General features: G+C 47.7%; 1 protein-coding gene across 2 annotated transcripts in view; it reads left to right on the plus strand.

Annotated features, from left to right (window-relative positions):
- Positions 1–698: 698 nt before the first annotated feature.
- Positions 699–17,686, plus strand: part of PODXL (podocalyxin like) — a 46,538-nt gene continuing 29,550 nt past the window's right edge. For both annotated transcript variants that reach the window (XM_072918544.1, XM_030290039.4), the window contains exon 1: positions 699–858. In XM_072918544.1, coding sequence (XP_072774645.1) covers positions 819–858 — 40 coding nt within the window. In that variant the 5' untranslated portion in view covers positions 699–818. The remainder of the gene's footprint in view (positions 859–17,686) is intronic.

The following is a 17,686-nucleotide window of genomic DNA, read 5'->3' on the forward strand; positions in this document are numbered from 1 at the left end:
CCCATCCCCATCCCCATCCCCATCCCCATCCCCATCCCCATCCCCATCCCCATCCCCATCCCCATCCCCATCCCCATCCCCATCCCCATCCCCATCCCCATCCCACCTCCATCCCCATCCCCATCCCCATCCCCATCCCCATCCCCATCCCCATCCTCATCCCATCCCCTTCCATCTCCATCCCCACCCATCCCCATCCATCCCCACCTATCCCCATCCCCATCCATCCCCATCCCATCCCCATCCCCATCCCCATCCCCATCCTCATCCCATCCCCTTCCATCTCCATCCCCACCCATCCCCATCCATCCCCACCTATCCCCATCCATCCACTTCCATCCCCATCCCATCCCCATCCCCATCCCCATCCCCATCCCCATCCCCATCCCCATCCCCATCCCCATCCCACCTCCATCCCCATCCCCATCCCCATCCCCATCCCCATCCCCATCCCCATCCCCATCCCCATCCCCATCCCCATCCCCATCCCCATCCCCATCCCCATCCCCATCCCCATCCCCATCCCCATCCCCATCCATCCCCGTCCCCATCCCCATCCCCATCCCCATCCATCCCCACCCATCCCCATCCATCCCCACCCACCCCACCTCCATCCCCACCCCGCCGCTCTCTCCCCCCGCTCCGAGGGCGGAGGCGGGGGCGGTCCGGGGCCGTTCAGCGCCTCCCCCAGCGGCGGGACAAGGGGGGGCCGTGGCCGGGGCCGGGGCCGGGGCCGGGGGAGGGAGGGAGGGCATCTCCCGCCCGCCCCGCCGGGAGAGAGCTGCGGGAGCCGCTCCGGGACGGCCGCGCCGAGCACCATGCGGGCTGCGGGGCTGCTGCTGCCGCTGCTGCTGCTCGGTGAGTGCCGCCCTCCGCTCCCCGCGCCTTCCTCCCCGCTTCCAGCATCCCTCTCCTCCTCGCCGCGCTCCGCTTTCCCCGTTACTATCGGCGAGTTTTGGTGCAAAAGCAGCCGGGGGACTTCGGGCTTTACGCGGCTTTAGCGCGGCTCTTCTCGGAAGCCGCATCCTGCCCAACTTGGGGCCGCAGTGCTGCTTCGTTCTGCGGAGGGACCAGCTCCAACATCCAGCTCTGCCCGCTCCCCAAACCCCCCAAGCCCCCCAAGCTCGGGGGTTTGGGCTTGTGGGAGAGCGCCGAGCTTCTCACTTCGCTTTTGGGGTCCCATCGAGCCGGGGGTGGGGGGCTTTGGGATGTTCTTGCTGTGGTCCAGGTGCTGCACCCGCGGAGCGTGAGCGGAGATGGCGCGGGAGAGGAGTGGGGAATGCTGCTGGAGACAGCGGGTCCCTGCTGGAAGTTGATGGTGGGGATGGGAAAAGGTGAAACTGGAGGCTCCTGGGGAGGTTTGGCAGTGGAAGCGGTTCGGGGGTGCTGCGGTAGTGTTGGGGTCAGGGTGAGGTTTGATGGAGTGGGAGTTGTGGTTCTCAGGTGGGGTGTTTTGTTGGAGTGATAGCCATAAACCACATGGAAAAGTAGCAGGGAAAGGAAACGCGCTGCTGCTTTTCCAGAGTGAATAAAGGTAGGGAGGAGAGGTGCATTTTTTTCCTTGTAATCAGGGAAGGCGAGGGAGATGCGAAAATAAAAAAATTATAAAATAAAATTAAATAAAATAAAATAATAAAATAAAATTCTTGCTACAACTCATGGCTCCCCGAAGAGCCTCTGCAGAGCTGAAATGGGCTTTTATTCAAGGTAACAAAAGCTGGGGGATGCTCCGGAGGTAAAAGCACAAGTGCAGGCAGGGCCCTGGGGATTTAACTCTGGGGTGAATTCCCAGAGGTCTGGCTCAAATCTCTGCCTGCTCCTTGCTTTTTCCTGTTCCTCTTGGGACTCACGGGGTTTGGTGGGTGAGCAGGTGTAAATCCCCATCCCAACACAGGCTTTAAAAGATATTTTCCTTCCCATTAAAATTCAGGAAGCCCTGAGCATCATTAACACTGGCATAAAGTAGGAGCTGTTCATGCAATTTTTCTTGTGCTGGCCAGAATTTAGCTGAGTTTAGCTGACTTTGCCTCCTCAGAAGGTTTTGTTCTGTTTTCCAAAATAAGGTGACAAACACACTGGGACTGGGACAAAACGGGCTCATAGTTGGAGTGGAGACAGTGTGAGAACCTGTTTCTATAACACTCTGAAGTGATCCTATTACAGCTTTCTCAAAAATTAATTGATTAAATCCTTCACAACAGTGTTTTCTGCCATTCGTTGCTGCTCTTAAATTTTGAAATAAGCTCCTTAGAGATGCTGTTATGTTGCTCCCTGGCTATTGGAACCAGGATTTTCTTCCTTAGGGGCCAAGATAGGCATCCCTATTTGCTGAGTGTTAGGGCTCAGAGTCCCAGCAGTGCTTAACTCCAAAACTGGAATCTGCTCTGGTCATCCGAGCTCCTCAAAGCCTAAAATTCATCATTTTTTCCCCTTCCTCCTTAAATGGGAAGAAGTTTGGTTTGTAAGTGAAGCTGTAGTATTTTGGGTATCTTAGGAAATAATGATTGGGATGGAGCCTACATGATTTGCTGTGTTTAAATTGGATGTGCAATGAGAGTTAGGGATTTCAGAGCTGTTTTTTGGAAGGTGACAATTTCTAGGTGTGGGGCAGGCAGAACCAGCCCACGGTTGCTGGAGTTTTTAAAAGCAGCTCTCTGAGGTACAGCAATTTCCTTAGAAATACTGACTTCCAGGCTTGTACATCCTAATCCCCTGATTTTGTAGGGATTCCTCTTTATATCCTTGCTTAAATCAGAAGAAAATCAGCTTTAGACAAGGCACAGCCACTGTGTACAAGAGATGCAGCAAACACAACATTAGGCAAAAAACATCTTTAAATTCCACCAGCCGGAGAGGGGCTCAGACTTACCCATTACAGTATCTTCATGGCATATTTTATTTTATTTATTCTTTCTCCACATTGCATCTTGCATTCCCACTGGCGGTCTGATAGGAAAATTGCATCAGGAAGAGACAAAAAATACTTTTTATTCTCAGGGGATTCAAAAGACCCGCAGCTCAAACCTGTCCTGGGGGCAAAAAAAAAAAAAAAGAGCAGGAAAGGTTTTTTACCAGAGATCAAGCACCGGGCTCAAAGCAAACCACAGACTGATGGGTTTGAAATCCTTGTTGCCAAAACACCGATTTTCATTCCCAAAGCTGAATTCCCAGGCTACCTTCCCAGTACTGAGAGTTCCCTGGTACTGGGAGTTCGTGTTTGCTGAAGAGCTGTCAGAGATGTGCATTAAAAAAAAAACAAAAACAAAAACAAAACAAAAAACCCCCAAAAAACCAAACAAAAACCAACAAAAACAAACAAACAAAAATAAAAACAAAAACCCATATAAACAAACAAACAAACAAACATTTTATCCATTGAATACTAATCCTGACACGGGCAGGAGGAGGCAATTGGGGCCACATCTCCAGGAGGAGAAAAAATATGTTTAACCAGAGGGTTTTAGAATCAGCATCAAAGCAAAGAGGCTCTTCTGAGATATTCTGTCTCGGAGGAACTTTGATAAGACTTTTGCAACCTTTTTGCCATTTTAGCCGTGCAAAGCCTTCGATTCCCCGCACGGACGGAGTAACACTACCCCGGGGGCTGTTTGGGAGGCTTAATTAAAGGGTTGTTTGTAAATCACTTGAAGATTCCTGGGTGAAAGGAACTGGAACCGTGCAATATACTGATTTAATTCCAGGGATTTGCTCTAAAGGCTTGCGAGGAGGGTGATCATTCATGCTGGTGGTGAAGGGAGAGCGGCTGGAAATATCTGCTCTCAGCATTTACAGGAAGGCTGGGGTAGCACTTTGGTTATTGCATTCCTAATAAACCATGTATTTTCTCTCCCCATCCGCACTTCTGAAAGGTCTAAACAGGGAGTTTAGTCTAAAAGGTCTAAACAGTTTCACCAGCATGAGTTCTGGGGTGTTTTTTTTGGGATTGGGGGAGGTCATTTACAGACAGTGAGGATCCCTCTGGCTGTGCTGCACCCCCATGCTCCTGGGGGTTTTATCTGTGAGATAAATAAATTTATAATATTTATTTATATTATTATTTATTTATTAATATTACCTATATTTATTTATCCGTGAGAGCAGAGAGGAGCTGTTGGGGTTTAGGAACCCTAAATTTTGCCCCTTTATCTGTGATGCTGCTCTGGGTAGCCCATTTGCTGTGTTCCCAAGGACCCAGCACATTGGTGGCAAAAGCACAAGTGGAGGCAGGGCCCTGGGGATTTAAATCTGGGGTGAATTCCCAGAGGTCTGGCTCAAATCTCTGCCTGCTCCTTGTTTTTTCCAGTTCCTCTTGGGACTCACGGGGTTTGGTGGGCGAGCAGGTGTAAACCCCCATCCGTCCCTGATGCCAACACGGGCTTTAAAAGAGATTTTCCTTCCCATTAAAATTCAGGAAGCCCTGAGCATCATTAACACTGGCATAAAGTAGGAGCTGTTCATGCAATTTTTCTTGTGCTGGCCAGAATTTAGCTGAGTTTAGCTGACTTTGCCTCCTCAGAAGGTTTTGTTCTGTTTTCCAAAATGAGGTGACAAACACACTGGGATTGGGGCAGAACAGGCTCGTAGTGGGAGTGGGGACAGTGTGAGGACCTGTTTCTATAACATTTTGAAGAGATCCTATTACATCTTTCTCAAAAATTAATTGATTAAATCCTTCACAACAGTGTTTTCTGCCATTCGTTGTTGCTCTTAAATTTTGAAATAAGCTCCTTAGTGATGCTTTTATGCTGCTCCCTGGCTATTAGAACAGTCAGTGTGTACAAGAGATGCAGCAAATTAGGCAGAAAACCCCTATAAATTCCACACAGAGCCCCCTGAAGCCCTGTAGAGCTGGGGATGGGGTGAGTGGGGTTTTATCCTTACAGGGTGATGCTCCAAGGAGGTGAGACCCTGCTGTAACATCTGCCTGTGCTGCAGGGGCTCAGAGCCCAAGCTCAGGTGCCTTCAGCAGCTTCATCTCCAGGTGGAGCAGGCAGGATGATGCCTGTAGCAAACCCCCCTGTGGATGTGCAGGAATTCCTCCCTCCCCACCGCTGAGCTGATGGGAATGACACCTCCAAAGGTGCAGGTCATGAGTCTGAGTGCGCACTGAGCTCCAGCGTTGTTCCCAGCCTGACAGCACTCCTGCAGGAGCAGGAACCACCCCCAGCTCTGCCTGGAGCAGAAGGAGAGGGTTGGAACCCTGCAGGAATCCGGGTTGGGTCCATTCCCCACGTGTGAAATCTCACCAGCCTCGCCAGAGCTCCTGCCAGCTTCCTGCTCCTCAGCCTGTTTACGTGCTCAGCTCCTTCCACAACTGGCCCATCTCCACCTAAGGATGTTATTTCTGAATTCTTGCAATGCCTGCCCTTTCCTTCACAGAGAGAACCTGAGCAAACTTTGCCTTTTTTTTTTTTAAATATATATGTTTTTTTCTCCTTTCCCACTCTCTAAGCAACGCACGCAGCCATCTGGCATTTCTTGTTCTCCAGCTACCTGTGCTCAGTCCACTGCCACCCCCAGGGCTTTGTCAAATACTCCACGTTGCAGAGAGCAGCTCCTTTAGGCTTGGAATTGCCAAACAAATCCATGAAGTGTTTCACTTGCTGTTTGCACCCTGATTCTCCATTTGGGTCTTGCAGGTCCTTTGGGGATGTGCCACCATTTTCCCCAAAAACCTCTCTGTTGGCATTTGGGCTTAATAAAAAAAAATTTAAAAATCCTTATTATTTTTTCCCTGAACTGCCTGGTGGGGTGGTGTCCCACACCCCAGAGTGAGGGTGCTTCCTCCAGTGCTTTGTTGTTTGGGAGGTTTGGGGACAGTTTGTCTAAGCTTCATTGGGTTTAAGTGCTCTCATTATATACTTGTTTTTGTGCTAGGCTGAAGCCTTGCAGTGTTTTGCTCTGGGGAGCCTTTAGGAATACACAAATCCACTGCAAACAGGCAGGAGGGATGTGCTCTGCCCATATCACAGCTCCAGAGGTACTCAGCCACTGGGGCTATCCAAAATGATGTTAATTTTTATGCTAAAAAGCCCTGTCTGGGAAGGCAGATAGAGCTGGGGAGAAAGAGATAATCTTCTTTGTTACCGTACAAAAACCATATAAGATATTTTTTTTCAGCTGTAAACTGAAGAGATGAAATGCTGTTTAAAGAACTGGCTGTGGTGGAGTTCCTCTCTCTATTTTTCAAGTGTTTGGTGGCAAGACTGTGCAGTGAGTTTTCAGGGATGGGGTGATGCACTCAGCTGGGGCTGCTGTGGTACAAATAGCATCGAGAAGTGTTCAAAAGTGTAGATGTGGTGCTTAGGGACGTGGTTTAGTGGGGGACCTGGCATGTTAGCTTAATGGATTTTATGTCCCTAGATGTCTTTTCCTACTAATGATTCCATAATTCCATGGGCAGGGACACATCCTACTATCCCAGGTTGCTCCAATCCCCATCCAACCTGGCCTTGGACACTTCCAGGGATCCAGGGGCAGCCACAGCTTCTCTGGGCAAGCTGTGCCAGAGCTTTCCCATCCTCACAGTGAAGCTGAGGTTCCTTCAAAGATGACTAAACCTGTTTCAAGTTACCTGCTGGCTTTGAGTTGCAAATGATGCTGGAAATAATGAGAATTGGTGGGAATCTTGGAAAATACCAATAGTAACTTTCACACCTTTGTGGGGTGCAGAGCTCTGTGGTGGCTTATTTAGGGTGACTTTTTGAGGGTTACATGCCCATATACACCTGATTTGAGCTGTTGTGTGTCTTAGAGCCAGCCTTTGGCACTGAATATTGCTGAAATCCATTGGGAACCAGAAAATGCCAGGATACCCTAAAGAGAAAAAAACCCTCTCTCCGTCAAGAGGTGAAATTGATGCTTTGAGAAGGTTGACCTACAGCAGAGACTAGAAGGAGCTAAAGAATAAATTAGGGGTATGAAAAGGATCTCCTCCATGGATCCACCTGGGGCAGCACCAGAGCCCAGCCAGGGCTGCACCCAAGATGAACCAAAATGGCCCCAAAATGCACGAGCGCTCCCGGGGGCTCTCCCTGGGATCAGTTCTGCTCCATTGGCACCTTGGAGTTCATTGTCCCATTCCAGCTTTAGCCCAGGCAGTCCCATCCTGCTTGTTTTTCTCTCTCCAGCCCACGGTGTTTGTGCTCCTGGGCTGAGATTTGGATCATTTGTCCTTGGTGCCCAGCTGGAGCAGGAATTGTTTTGTCTCCCTGCTCTGTGCAGAGAGCTCACCATCCCATAATGTGAAGCTCAGACCCACACACTAAAGCAGCTCAGAATGTGAAAAATATAAAAGCTAAACCTGAGGCATCATTTCCCCCCTGAAAGCCAAAACCTGAAGCATCAAAGCGAAGCTGCTCAAACGCCAAAGGCACCAACATCCTTCATTACTCATCTGCCTGTTGGGTCCCAGGTCTTGCTGATGGAAATTTTCTCACTACCAGATGTGCCTTTTTAGCAAATCTGTGTATCCCTGCAGCTCTGCCTGTCTCAGGCACCTTTTCTGCCCCGTAAATAACGTGTGGCTCACGCCTCGCTTGGCCGCGGGCCAGGCGCTCTCAGCAGACACCAGTGACAAGTTTGGTGACAAAGCATTGCAAGGACACAAGGAGAATTCAAACAACTTATTAAAATCAGCTCAGTGTGGTGTCTCAGCACCCAGCAGAGAGCGGGAGGGGGAAGGAACGGGAGCAAACCTTTATTTTGGGCAATGGGAATTCCAGCGCTGCTGGAACATCTACTTCTGGATGTGCATCCAAAAGGAGCAGCAGAGGGAAGGGAACAGGCCAGGCTGAGATCTGGCTTTCAGCAAGGCTCCACTGGTCAATAACATCCAAGATTCTGTGTCTTGGGGCTGGGGGGCAGCAGGAAGGGGATGGGTTCCAGTTTGGACAAACTGGGATGACTGGACTTGAGGAGGAAGGGAAAATTGAGAGTCACAGTGTGACTCTTCTGCTTTTTCCTCGCACTGAGGGACACAAGGGAAGGGCATGGAGGGTCAGATATTTAACTAAGGTGTTTAAGGTTGAAGCTGAGTTATCCTTGAATCCAGCTGTGTCTTCTGAAGGCAATTGAGAAGTGTCTTGGGATGATTTGTCCACTAGAGATGCTTGTTTCCATAAATGCTCCCCAACATGGTCTGATGTTGCACCAAAAATATCCAGGACCTGCCCCTGGAAATACTTAAAACACTTACATTGTGTAACACTGTCTGTATGTGGTCAAAAATGTAAAAAAAAAATTGGTTTTGGGATTTGGATGAACTTCTTGCTGGTGGGTCAGGAGTGCACCCTAAAGGCTGCAAAATGAACAGGCAAATAAAAAGAATATGGTCCTTGGTTTCAAAAACCGAATCTGTGCTTGTTGTCAGGTGCAGGACAGATCCTTAGAAATAGGCAGAGGTGGGGTCTGCGTTAAAAGCTCCTCCAAAATTGAAAAGGTAATTTTTTTCTTTCTGAGTTGGTTCCATTTTAAATGTTGCTTTGAGGTCTGGTTCATATCCTTATCATCCTGAATAAAAAATGGATTAATCCAGTGGCTTTTTCTCCATTTCACAGGCTCTGTGTGCAGGGAGCTTTGGTCTCAGGCCACATGGCTGATGAGGGTGGTGAAAGGGGAAGGAAGGTCGTTTTGCAGTGGAAGAATAAGTCCTCAGTTATTAATGGCAAAGGCTGAAATTTTCTCTCTCAGCCTTAATCGATTTTGGCAAATTTAACTGGAGGAGGAGGTAGAAATTGGCTTAGAAGTTAAGCTCTAATACTTAAATATATATTAGATCTATTGTAGAGAAATGAGGAGACAGCCTTGTTAAACCTTTTATTCTAAGTGGCTACTGCTGAATACAGGCAAAGAGAAAAATACCCAATTTCTAACTTGGACAAAGGGGACTTGAAAGGCTCTTCAGAAAGGCTTGGAGAAACTATTTTTGAGAAAGTGCTTCTTTGAAACCTAATAGCAAAGACCACTTTTTTTTTCCCCCTCCTCCCTGGAGTCTAAAGGCAGGAGGGCAAGATAAGACATTCCACCACGTAGGCAAATGGGGAAAAAAAAAAATAAAGAGAAAAGTTTAAATGATACTGCTGCAGGCTGTGGAAAGTGGAGAGCTCTCAGGGTGACTATTATGTGCTGCTTATCAAAACACTGTGAGCTCTGACTGTGAGAAAAAGCAGAGTAATTTAAGAGATGCTCTGTACCAGCATGGATCTGGTTAGCAGTGGTTATACTGGAACAACATCAAGTAACCAAGGTCCTCGAGATATATCTAATATCTATATCTAATCTATATGTATCTATATCCACATTAAATAAGCAATAAAGTTGTCCTCACTGGACATTTCTAATTTATCAAGCAACAGAAGAAATGTTTAAAGCACAGGTAAGGGGAGCAAGTTTTTTACCATGTACTGAGTCAGTTGATAAGGAGCAGCCTCAAAGCAGGTTGTGATTGCAGAACTCCAAATCAGTATTCTCATCACGCATTTTTTTTTTGCAGCCATCACTCTCTGCTGGCGACCAGGTTCGGTTTTGGAGCCTGAAGGAATAAAAATAACAAATAAACAAACAAGAATTTGTTCCTGTGGGTTTCTCTTGGCAAAGGGGAGAAAGTAGCAATGAGCAGTAAAAGCAGAAAACAGCCTCCTCCTGTTTTATTTTCTTTTTTGTTGGCTTTTTCCTTCTAACCCTGGTCTCATTTTCAGATGGATCAGCAGCCTGATCTGGTTTGACAAATGCTAAGAAGTGTTTGTGCTCTGCACTGCCTCATTCAAATTTATACCAAATCACAGCATTGCCATAAACACCCCAAAATCCTCTGCAGCACAGAAAAGCTGTGAAACCTGTGCTGCAAATGGGAGAAACCAGCAATTCTGGGGCTGCCAGAAATCCTGATCTAACTGAGAGACAATCAGGACAAAATATTAAAAATGGGACAGGGCATTTTGTAAGCTGTGAAGCCAGAGAGTAAAATTCCCAGCCCTGAACACAAATTTCAAGTGTGCAGGAGTTAATCTCCTCATCACCTCCACTTTCCCAAGGCTCAGGGTCATTCTCATGCCAAAAAGCCAAGGAGATCTCTTGGACATAAAGAATAAATTTTCCTGTCCTGTACAGTGTGTGGAATGCTACAGGAAAAGAAAGCTTAGAGATCAATGCAACACCCTATTATAGATAATTATTTTATTTCCTTAAAATTTCCCCATCTGGCTAAAAAAAGCCATCAAGGCTCTCAGTCCATGTGATTTTGTGGGCTTCTAAGACAGTTCCTGCCCATGAATGGCACCAATAAATCCCCATTAACCACATTCAACAGAAGAATGATCTTTTTTTCTCATTAAAGCTTCACAAAGGGTTCAAAACCTCAGTTTATGGCAGGGTGCTTTGATTTAAATTGATGTGGCTTAAATTGTGAATTTTAATCATGACTTAAAATACAGAAGGAGAAAGTCATAATTCGAATGATTTGATTTTTATCATGTTTTTCATTTACAATTCACAGCTGTATACCTTAAGCAGGGCAGATTCTCCTCATTGTAAAACTTGGAGGTTTACAACCCAATCTTGCCTTTCAACTGTGTTTTCTCAGCAGGCTGGCACACTCTGAACATATTTGTTGAAGGACTTTTATAGCCTGAGACCTCTCTGTTTTGATCTCTAATTTATGCATCTCTGGAGTCATCCTTGGTAATGATGAATAAAAACTAATTTAGGGTTTATTGGTGGAAATCACTCATTGCTTGTAGAGGAAATTTCTGTTAAACTGACAAATGCAAAAGAGCATTTACAATTCCTTTAAGATACATCAAATAACTGAGGACCTGGGTACCATATGCAATAAACTTTTCAACAAACTTTTCAGTTCAGTGCTAAGCAATTCAGTGAGCAAATCTCCAGCATCGATCTGTGATGGAGTTAGTGACTGAAATGAATTGTTCTGCGTCCCTCGAGGGTTTCAAATAAACAGGAGTCATTCTCTTAAAATTCACTTTTACTGTTTAAAATGGGAGAGGAAACAATTTTATTTTTTAGCTGCCAATTTCCAGTTGTTTGCACAGCTTGGAATTAACTGTTGGTGGAGCAGCTGAATATGTTTCTCCTTGACTTGGAGAGGGAATTTCAACTTTTGACTGTCTAACTGACTGTCCCATGCTGAATGTCTGGAAACCCTGGACATCTGCCCATAGTGTAAGCAGAAAGCAATTAAAGAGAAGCAAAAATTAATGAGACTTCCTTTAATTGGCCGCCCTATTTTTGTCTCACATCCAAATCCAGCCCCACTTAGTGCTGGAAAAGCTGAGTTCCCCAAGTGCCATGGGTGTCCTGGTTGGGTATGGTCTCACTGCAATATATTTAATGTTCTTTTTGGTGCTAGATTAAAAAATCTGATCTCCCAAAAATTAGGAAGAGATTTGGCCTTGATGGATTGTGGCCCATTCCCCTCATCCAGCCTGTTCTGATACGTCCTCTTTGCTGATCCAACATGAGAGCATTTTCCCCAGCAAACTTGGCAAATAAAACTTTGCTGTTTAAAGCAACAGAAGAAAAAGAAGGAAAATAAAATAATCCTGAGGTGATTGTGATTGCCACTCCTGCCATCACTGCTTTGCACAAAGCCATTCCAGTGAGAGGACGCATCTGCTTCTGCTGCAACACATCATTTTAGACTGATAAGGGTCTCTGATAAGCTGCATTTGACCCAGCTCAAGGTGGAGGATGCACTAACAGACCCTGGGCAGGCTCCTGCAGCCCTCACTGTGCATTTCCTTAGTCCAAATCCCTCTCAGCCTCTTGGGAGGAGCAGCATCCCATGATGTCCGTGCTCCTGAGTTCTTCCATGGTGAGTGGTTATCAAAACCTGGCCTGAAATTCACCATCTCACCCCCAGACATTATTTTCTGGGGAGTTTTCCAGGCAGGAGAAGGTCAGTAGTGGAGGGGGTGGTGTTAGGGAATTCCTCATGAGGACAAGGATGGGTGATATCCCATTGCTGGCTGCCCAGTGAAGGACAAAACCTGTCACCCATCACCATCCACACTCCCCATTCCAGATTTCTCCAAATCACAGCTTCAGCTGCTGGGGGTGATTTAGGGCAGCCACTTTGGGGAGGGTGGGGTGGGGAAAGCTTTTATTCTGGCAAAGGAAGTGGCTCAAGCAGGGTGGAGTGGTGGGAGGGTGGTGAAAAGTAGAAATGTGAGGCTGGGTTGGTGGCAGGAAAAACAGAGGATGTCATGATCACTGTGTGCATTCATGAATGCCCTTTACAGAGGGTTGGGGAAGGAAACACAGGAGTCCAAACTGATGGGTTGAGAAAGCAAAAAGATGGTTTTCTGCTTTAAAAAAAATTCACCACTTTGTGTGTTCCTATTACTGCACCTGGCCACAGGCAGCTGATAGCTGCACCTGGTAAAATTTGGGGCATTTAAAGGAGTTTGGATGTCACAGGAAAACCCCAAGGGAGCAGTGCTCTTCCTCCCTGAACGTGTTAGAAGTGAAAATTCCAGCATTTTGTCAGCATCCTTGATGGAAGCAAAGTGACCTGGCCCCACCAGCAGCTCCTGCAGGAGTCTCTGTACGTAATCCCTGGCCAGCACAGAGGCTTTCAGCATTGCAGGACATGCCATGGACAATTGGAGAGGCTCTGGATGGGTGCAGAGCCCCAGCACAGTGGTTACTGGTGAGAAATTCATGGGGGCATTGTGGAGAGTGGGTTATTTTGCACCAGACCCAAAGCCAAGCTCTGGAGTGGTCCCGCTGCCTACAGCTCTCCCTTGTCTCCGCTGTGTTCTCACACAGAAAAATCCCACTGCCAACCCTGATAAAATACTGCAAAGGGGGGGTAAAAAAAATACAATCAGTCAGGAAACCACCAAAAGAAGCTTGGTGTGCCTTGGGGGTTTGATGGGGAGCAATGGGGGGACAGCCATGCTGAAGGAATGCCGGCTATTTCGGGCTGTGTTTGTGTTTGAGCAGGAGGAGGAGGATGAGGAGGAGGAGGGATGCAGCTCCACGCTTTTTCTGCCGTGAGAGCCTTTTGCATGTCTGGCAGGACAACTCCAATCTGATTAGCAGGAGACTTGATTAGGAGGGGGCTCATTGTGGGGGCAGAGCAGCGATGGGGGATGGATGCAAAGCCGCTTTCCCAGGAGCAGAGGCTGGCTGGGGGATGCCCTGAGCCCAGCTGCCCTTTTCAGGAGGGTTCCCTTCTAACCCAAGCCCAGAAGCAGTTTTGGGGCAGGGTTTATTGTGGGAATCCAGAGCTTCCCTCTGGCTGCCCTGGCAGGTCTGGGAGCCTGGCAGGGGTCAGGAACCCCCTGTACAGAGCCCCCAGAGACACTGTCTGTGATCTCTGTCCATGGAAAAGAGTTTTCAATCTCACAGGATGAATTACAAGCTCTGAGTGTTTGATATAAGGAATAATTAAGTGTGGCACAGGTGCAAAAGTAAAATTTTAGGATTCTAGATGAGGGGTCCAAAGGGGACAAGATGGAGGAAATTGGGTGTGCCTTGTCCTTTTTCTCCTTCTTCATGCCCTCCATGTTTCACTGTGGTGTTGGCATTTTTCTGTTGGTTTAGGCTGGGGACACACTGTCCAACGTAGGTGACAGATATTGGCACGTTATTGTAAATCCAGCACAGGTAGTTTGTGGTATTTAATGTTTGTAACATCCCACTGAGGGCAGAGCCCCACACGCTGCCCTGCAGGACAGAGCTGCGGCAGGGCAGCAGAACATGTTAGAGATAAACAGAATAAACAACCTTGAAACCAGCACAGACGAATTATGGCTTCTGCTTTGGCAGCAGGACTGAAAGACAGAGACTTTCTACAATCTCAGAATCATCAATACCACAGATTCTGACAGTTTATCTCTGTCTTGGCTGGTCAGATTGGTACCCTGAGGTGCTGGAAGAGGAGTGTTGATAAAGTGGATGGGTGAGGAGGAGTGGCAGAAGGAAGCCTCTGCAGGGGAGCTGCCTTTGAAGCTGGATTTTGGAATCCCACTTTACTTACTTATTTATCTCTTTATTTACTCCCATCCTGAAGGCTGGCACTCATCACAGTGAGGGGGAGGGTAAGAAAAGTGCAGCCCGTGAGCTGTTCCTGCAAGGATTTAATCTTCGAGCAGAGTCATTCACCCCACAGAGGGACAGGAGAGAGAAGGGGCAGTAAGATTTTGTCCCTGCTCAAATCTGACAAGATCAGATGCTCACAGCCTACCTCTGAGGAAATTAGAAGCATTTCTGCCTCAGGAATTTATTTCTTAGGGGAATTTTTTTAGAAAGGAAATAGAGGAAATATTTATTAGTGTTTGTTTCTGGGATCCTCAGATCTCTCAGCCCCTTTTTTAAGCACCAAGATTATTCCTTGCTGAGATGGATAATTGTGCCTGCGGGAAGAATTCCCATTTTTCTTCCCACAAAAGGCAAGAAATGGCTTATTACAGGAATTTGGTGCCACCTGCATCTCTCAGGACTCCCCAAAGGCAAAGAGTTTCAAATTTTCCCAGTCTGTTCAAGCTATGGCTGTTGCCATGAAACTGCCAAGACTGGGGAAAGAAGGAGCCCTCTGCTTGATAATCTAGATTAGGAGTAAGGAGTTTATTCTGTAGCAATAAGGATCAGCTTTTGGATCTGCTTGGATTTGGATTTGAGCTATCTTCCCAGGGGTGAGGGCCTAGCATCTAGAAGTCCTGATGCTGTAACTCGTCTTCATCACACGTTTGGGCCGCCCTCGAAGCATCAGGGTGAGGGTCAGGGTTTGCAAGAATTGGGTTTGCTCTACACCTTGCTTTTCTCCAACACTGTTTCTGCTCCTGTTTGGGAGAGCTGATTTGAACCCTGCAGCAGCACAGGAATTGGCCATCTGCTGCATCATCCTTAGTCCCAAAATGCAGAGCTCCGATTCCAGTACATATTCTATTTATTTGGCTGCTCTGCTGTGCAGAAACTTCCTGGGCAAAGGTCCTAGTGCTGTTGGTTTGTGTGATTTGAGTAATTCAGCCTCTCATTAGTGACTCTGTGGCCCACATTGAGAGGTCTGGGTACTGGGAGGGACTGGTGATGGAGAAGCAGAGCAATTCTAGGCCAGGTTGAGTGGAGCTCTGGTCTAGTGGGAAGTGTCCCTGCCCATGGCAGGAGGGCTGGAACGAGATGATCCTCTAGGTCCCTTCAAACCCAAATTATTCTGTGATGATTCTGTGATGATTCTGTGCCAGCCACCAGGGCCAGGAGCATGCCTGCACCACAGAGCAGCGTCTGCAGTACACAGGCTTGCAAGTTGTTAATTATCTAAAGCAATCAGTGGCTAAGAATTTAAAGCTAACAACAATCAATCACTGAGAATGATCAATGAGCATTGCTAGAAGTTGTCATTTGCTTTTGATGGCTCAGGCCTCCATGGTCAGCAGGCTCAAGGCTTGATTTCTGACTGGTGTCCAGCAGCATTTTATCCAATTATAATTTCCAGAGATGTCAGGATGAGATGGGGCTCAGAGCAGCGAGAGGGTATTTTTGCACAGCTGATTGTGCTTCTCCAAATGCACATTTAAAATGTGTGTGTGGATTTTTCAGCTCTATTCTGCCTAGCTGCAATCAGGGCTGCTGTTTTCAGGTAGTTTTGGCAGCAAAGCCATGCTTTGATTTGGCCAGGGATCACTTGCAAACATGCCAGGAATGTTCATGCAGCTGCAGCCTTCACCAGAGCAGGGGCTCCACCTGCTCTGCCCAGCTCCAGGATTACAACCAGCAGCACCCACTGAATCCCAGTTCAGTACCCCCTCTCCTCTGCTCTGCTGGTGGTTTTCTGTGAGTCCTATCATGTCCCTGCCCTCTCCTCCCATCTCCAGCCCCACCATGAGTCCAGCTCAGTTTTCTAAAAGAAATGCCCAAGTTCACATGTCAGAGTTTCCCAGCTGAGCCCAAAGCAGGACCTGGTGTCTGTCAGCCTGGGAGCAGAGGAATTGGGATATTATCATCAAGCCCAACTCCACAGCTCCCTCCTGCACCCAGAGCTGTGGATCCCCTCCAAGGTGAGAACTCAACCTGATATCTGCAGCTCTCTTAGGAGAAAGAGGAGGATGGTTAGCAGCAGGGAGGGGATGCTGCTCCTTCTTCCTTCCTGCTTCCTTTGCTCCCTTCCCTTGCCCTGCCACGGCCTTCCCTGTGGCACAGCCTCCAGGCACTGCCCTGGAGAGAAGGATTTGATGGCAGGGAGGTGTTTTGGTGGTAGGGAGATGTCAGCAAAGCCCTGAGCTCAAAAGGTGACATGGACAGGCTCTGTTCCATCCAGACCACCCTGGGTGCAGGTGCTGTAAGCTTTGCTTTCCTCTAGATAACATTCAGGTTTTTCCTCCCTGACCAGCAAATCTCTTTGTGCTCAAACTCACTACCTGTCCAGGGAGTTTTTGGAGAGCTGATTATGATGCTTGTTGTGTGCTGTATTGTTTTTTCATATATTACTTTTTTCTGTTGGAGTTTCTCAGCACGCAACCACGCCATTGAAACCTACTGTGTGCAAAGCGTTGCATCCCCAGCCCAGTGACATCCCACAACTTCCCATGCTCTTCTGCTCAGCTGTAACCACGCAGGAATCTCACTCCTTGCTGGGCTGCTGGGTGGACAACATTGTTCCCCTATTGAGTCATTAACAATGAGGTCATTGGGCTGGAAAGACAATGTCATTCAGCAGCCAAGAACCCAGCTGGCTGATCCCGGTTGTGTCTCATCTCCTATGACAAAGCCACTTTTAATTGACTAATTAAAGCTTTTGCAGGCTCCATCTTGGAAGGGATGACCAAAATAGACATTGTTCTTTGTCAGCATTAAGTCAGGCCAGTTGGCTGATTAAGAAGCAAGACCTTTCTTCCTTCTCCACTTTGCCACTTGCTGTGCAGGCCTTAATTCCTGGTCCTGGCAATGGGAAAACCTCCTCAGAGATATCCCACCATGTGTTGCAGAGCAAGCTGTTTGAATGAGGCCCCAAGGATGTCAAGAAAGCCCACCCAAACCCCACTCAAGCCACTTTGGGATGGCCTCTCTGCGTTACCATCACACCTTTTGTTGGACACTTGATATTTTGGGTGTCCAGCTCCTGTAAGTGTTTGATATTGAAGCTAAAGCCACGGCACTGGGGTGCTCCCATACCCTGTAGGCTTTACAAGGACAATTTTATCCACTGGCTGTGGGCCAAGGGCATTTTTCTTTCCATTTCTGGGAAATCTTTCCCTTTATGTACTTTTTGGGTGGTGCAGTGCAGGTGGAAAGCAGGGACGTGTCTGAGCACTGGCAAGAGATGTGCCCACAGTAAATCCCTGCCTCCCTCAGCTGAGTGCTCCTGCACTGCCAGGACCCTCACCACTCTCTGAGTGAAGATGTTTTCAGCCCTGAGACCAGTGGCCACTTCTACTCTTTGCATTTCTTGCTGCCACTGCCACTCTGAGTAATACCACCCCAAAACCTGAGAATTAATGTGCCCTGAGGGACTCCACAGGACAAATGCTGTTTCGTGCCGCTACCATGAAGCGTTCAGGGTTTTTTTAGCCTGCAGTGTGATTGTCCCAAATCAGATTTATCTCCTTTTTGCTGCCCAGGCCCTGCTGAGCAGGAACGCTGGGTGTGTGTTTACCAGGGCCGGTGTCCCAGCCCTAAAGCACAGCAGCCGCTTCTTTTGAAGAACACACAAAGCAAGGAAGAG

Source organism: Taeniopygia guttata, chromosome 1A, assembly GCF_048771995.1.
Source record: "Taeniopygia guttata chromosome 1A, bTaeGut7.mat, whole genome shotgun sequence".
In the NCBI taxonomy this organism is placed as follows: domain Eukaryota; kingdom Metazoa; phylum Chordata; class Aves; order Passeriformes; family Estrildidae; genus Taeniopygia; species Taeniopygia guttata.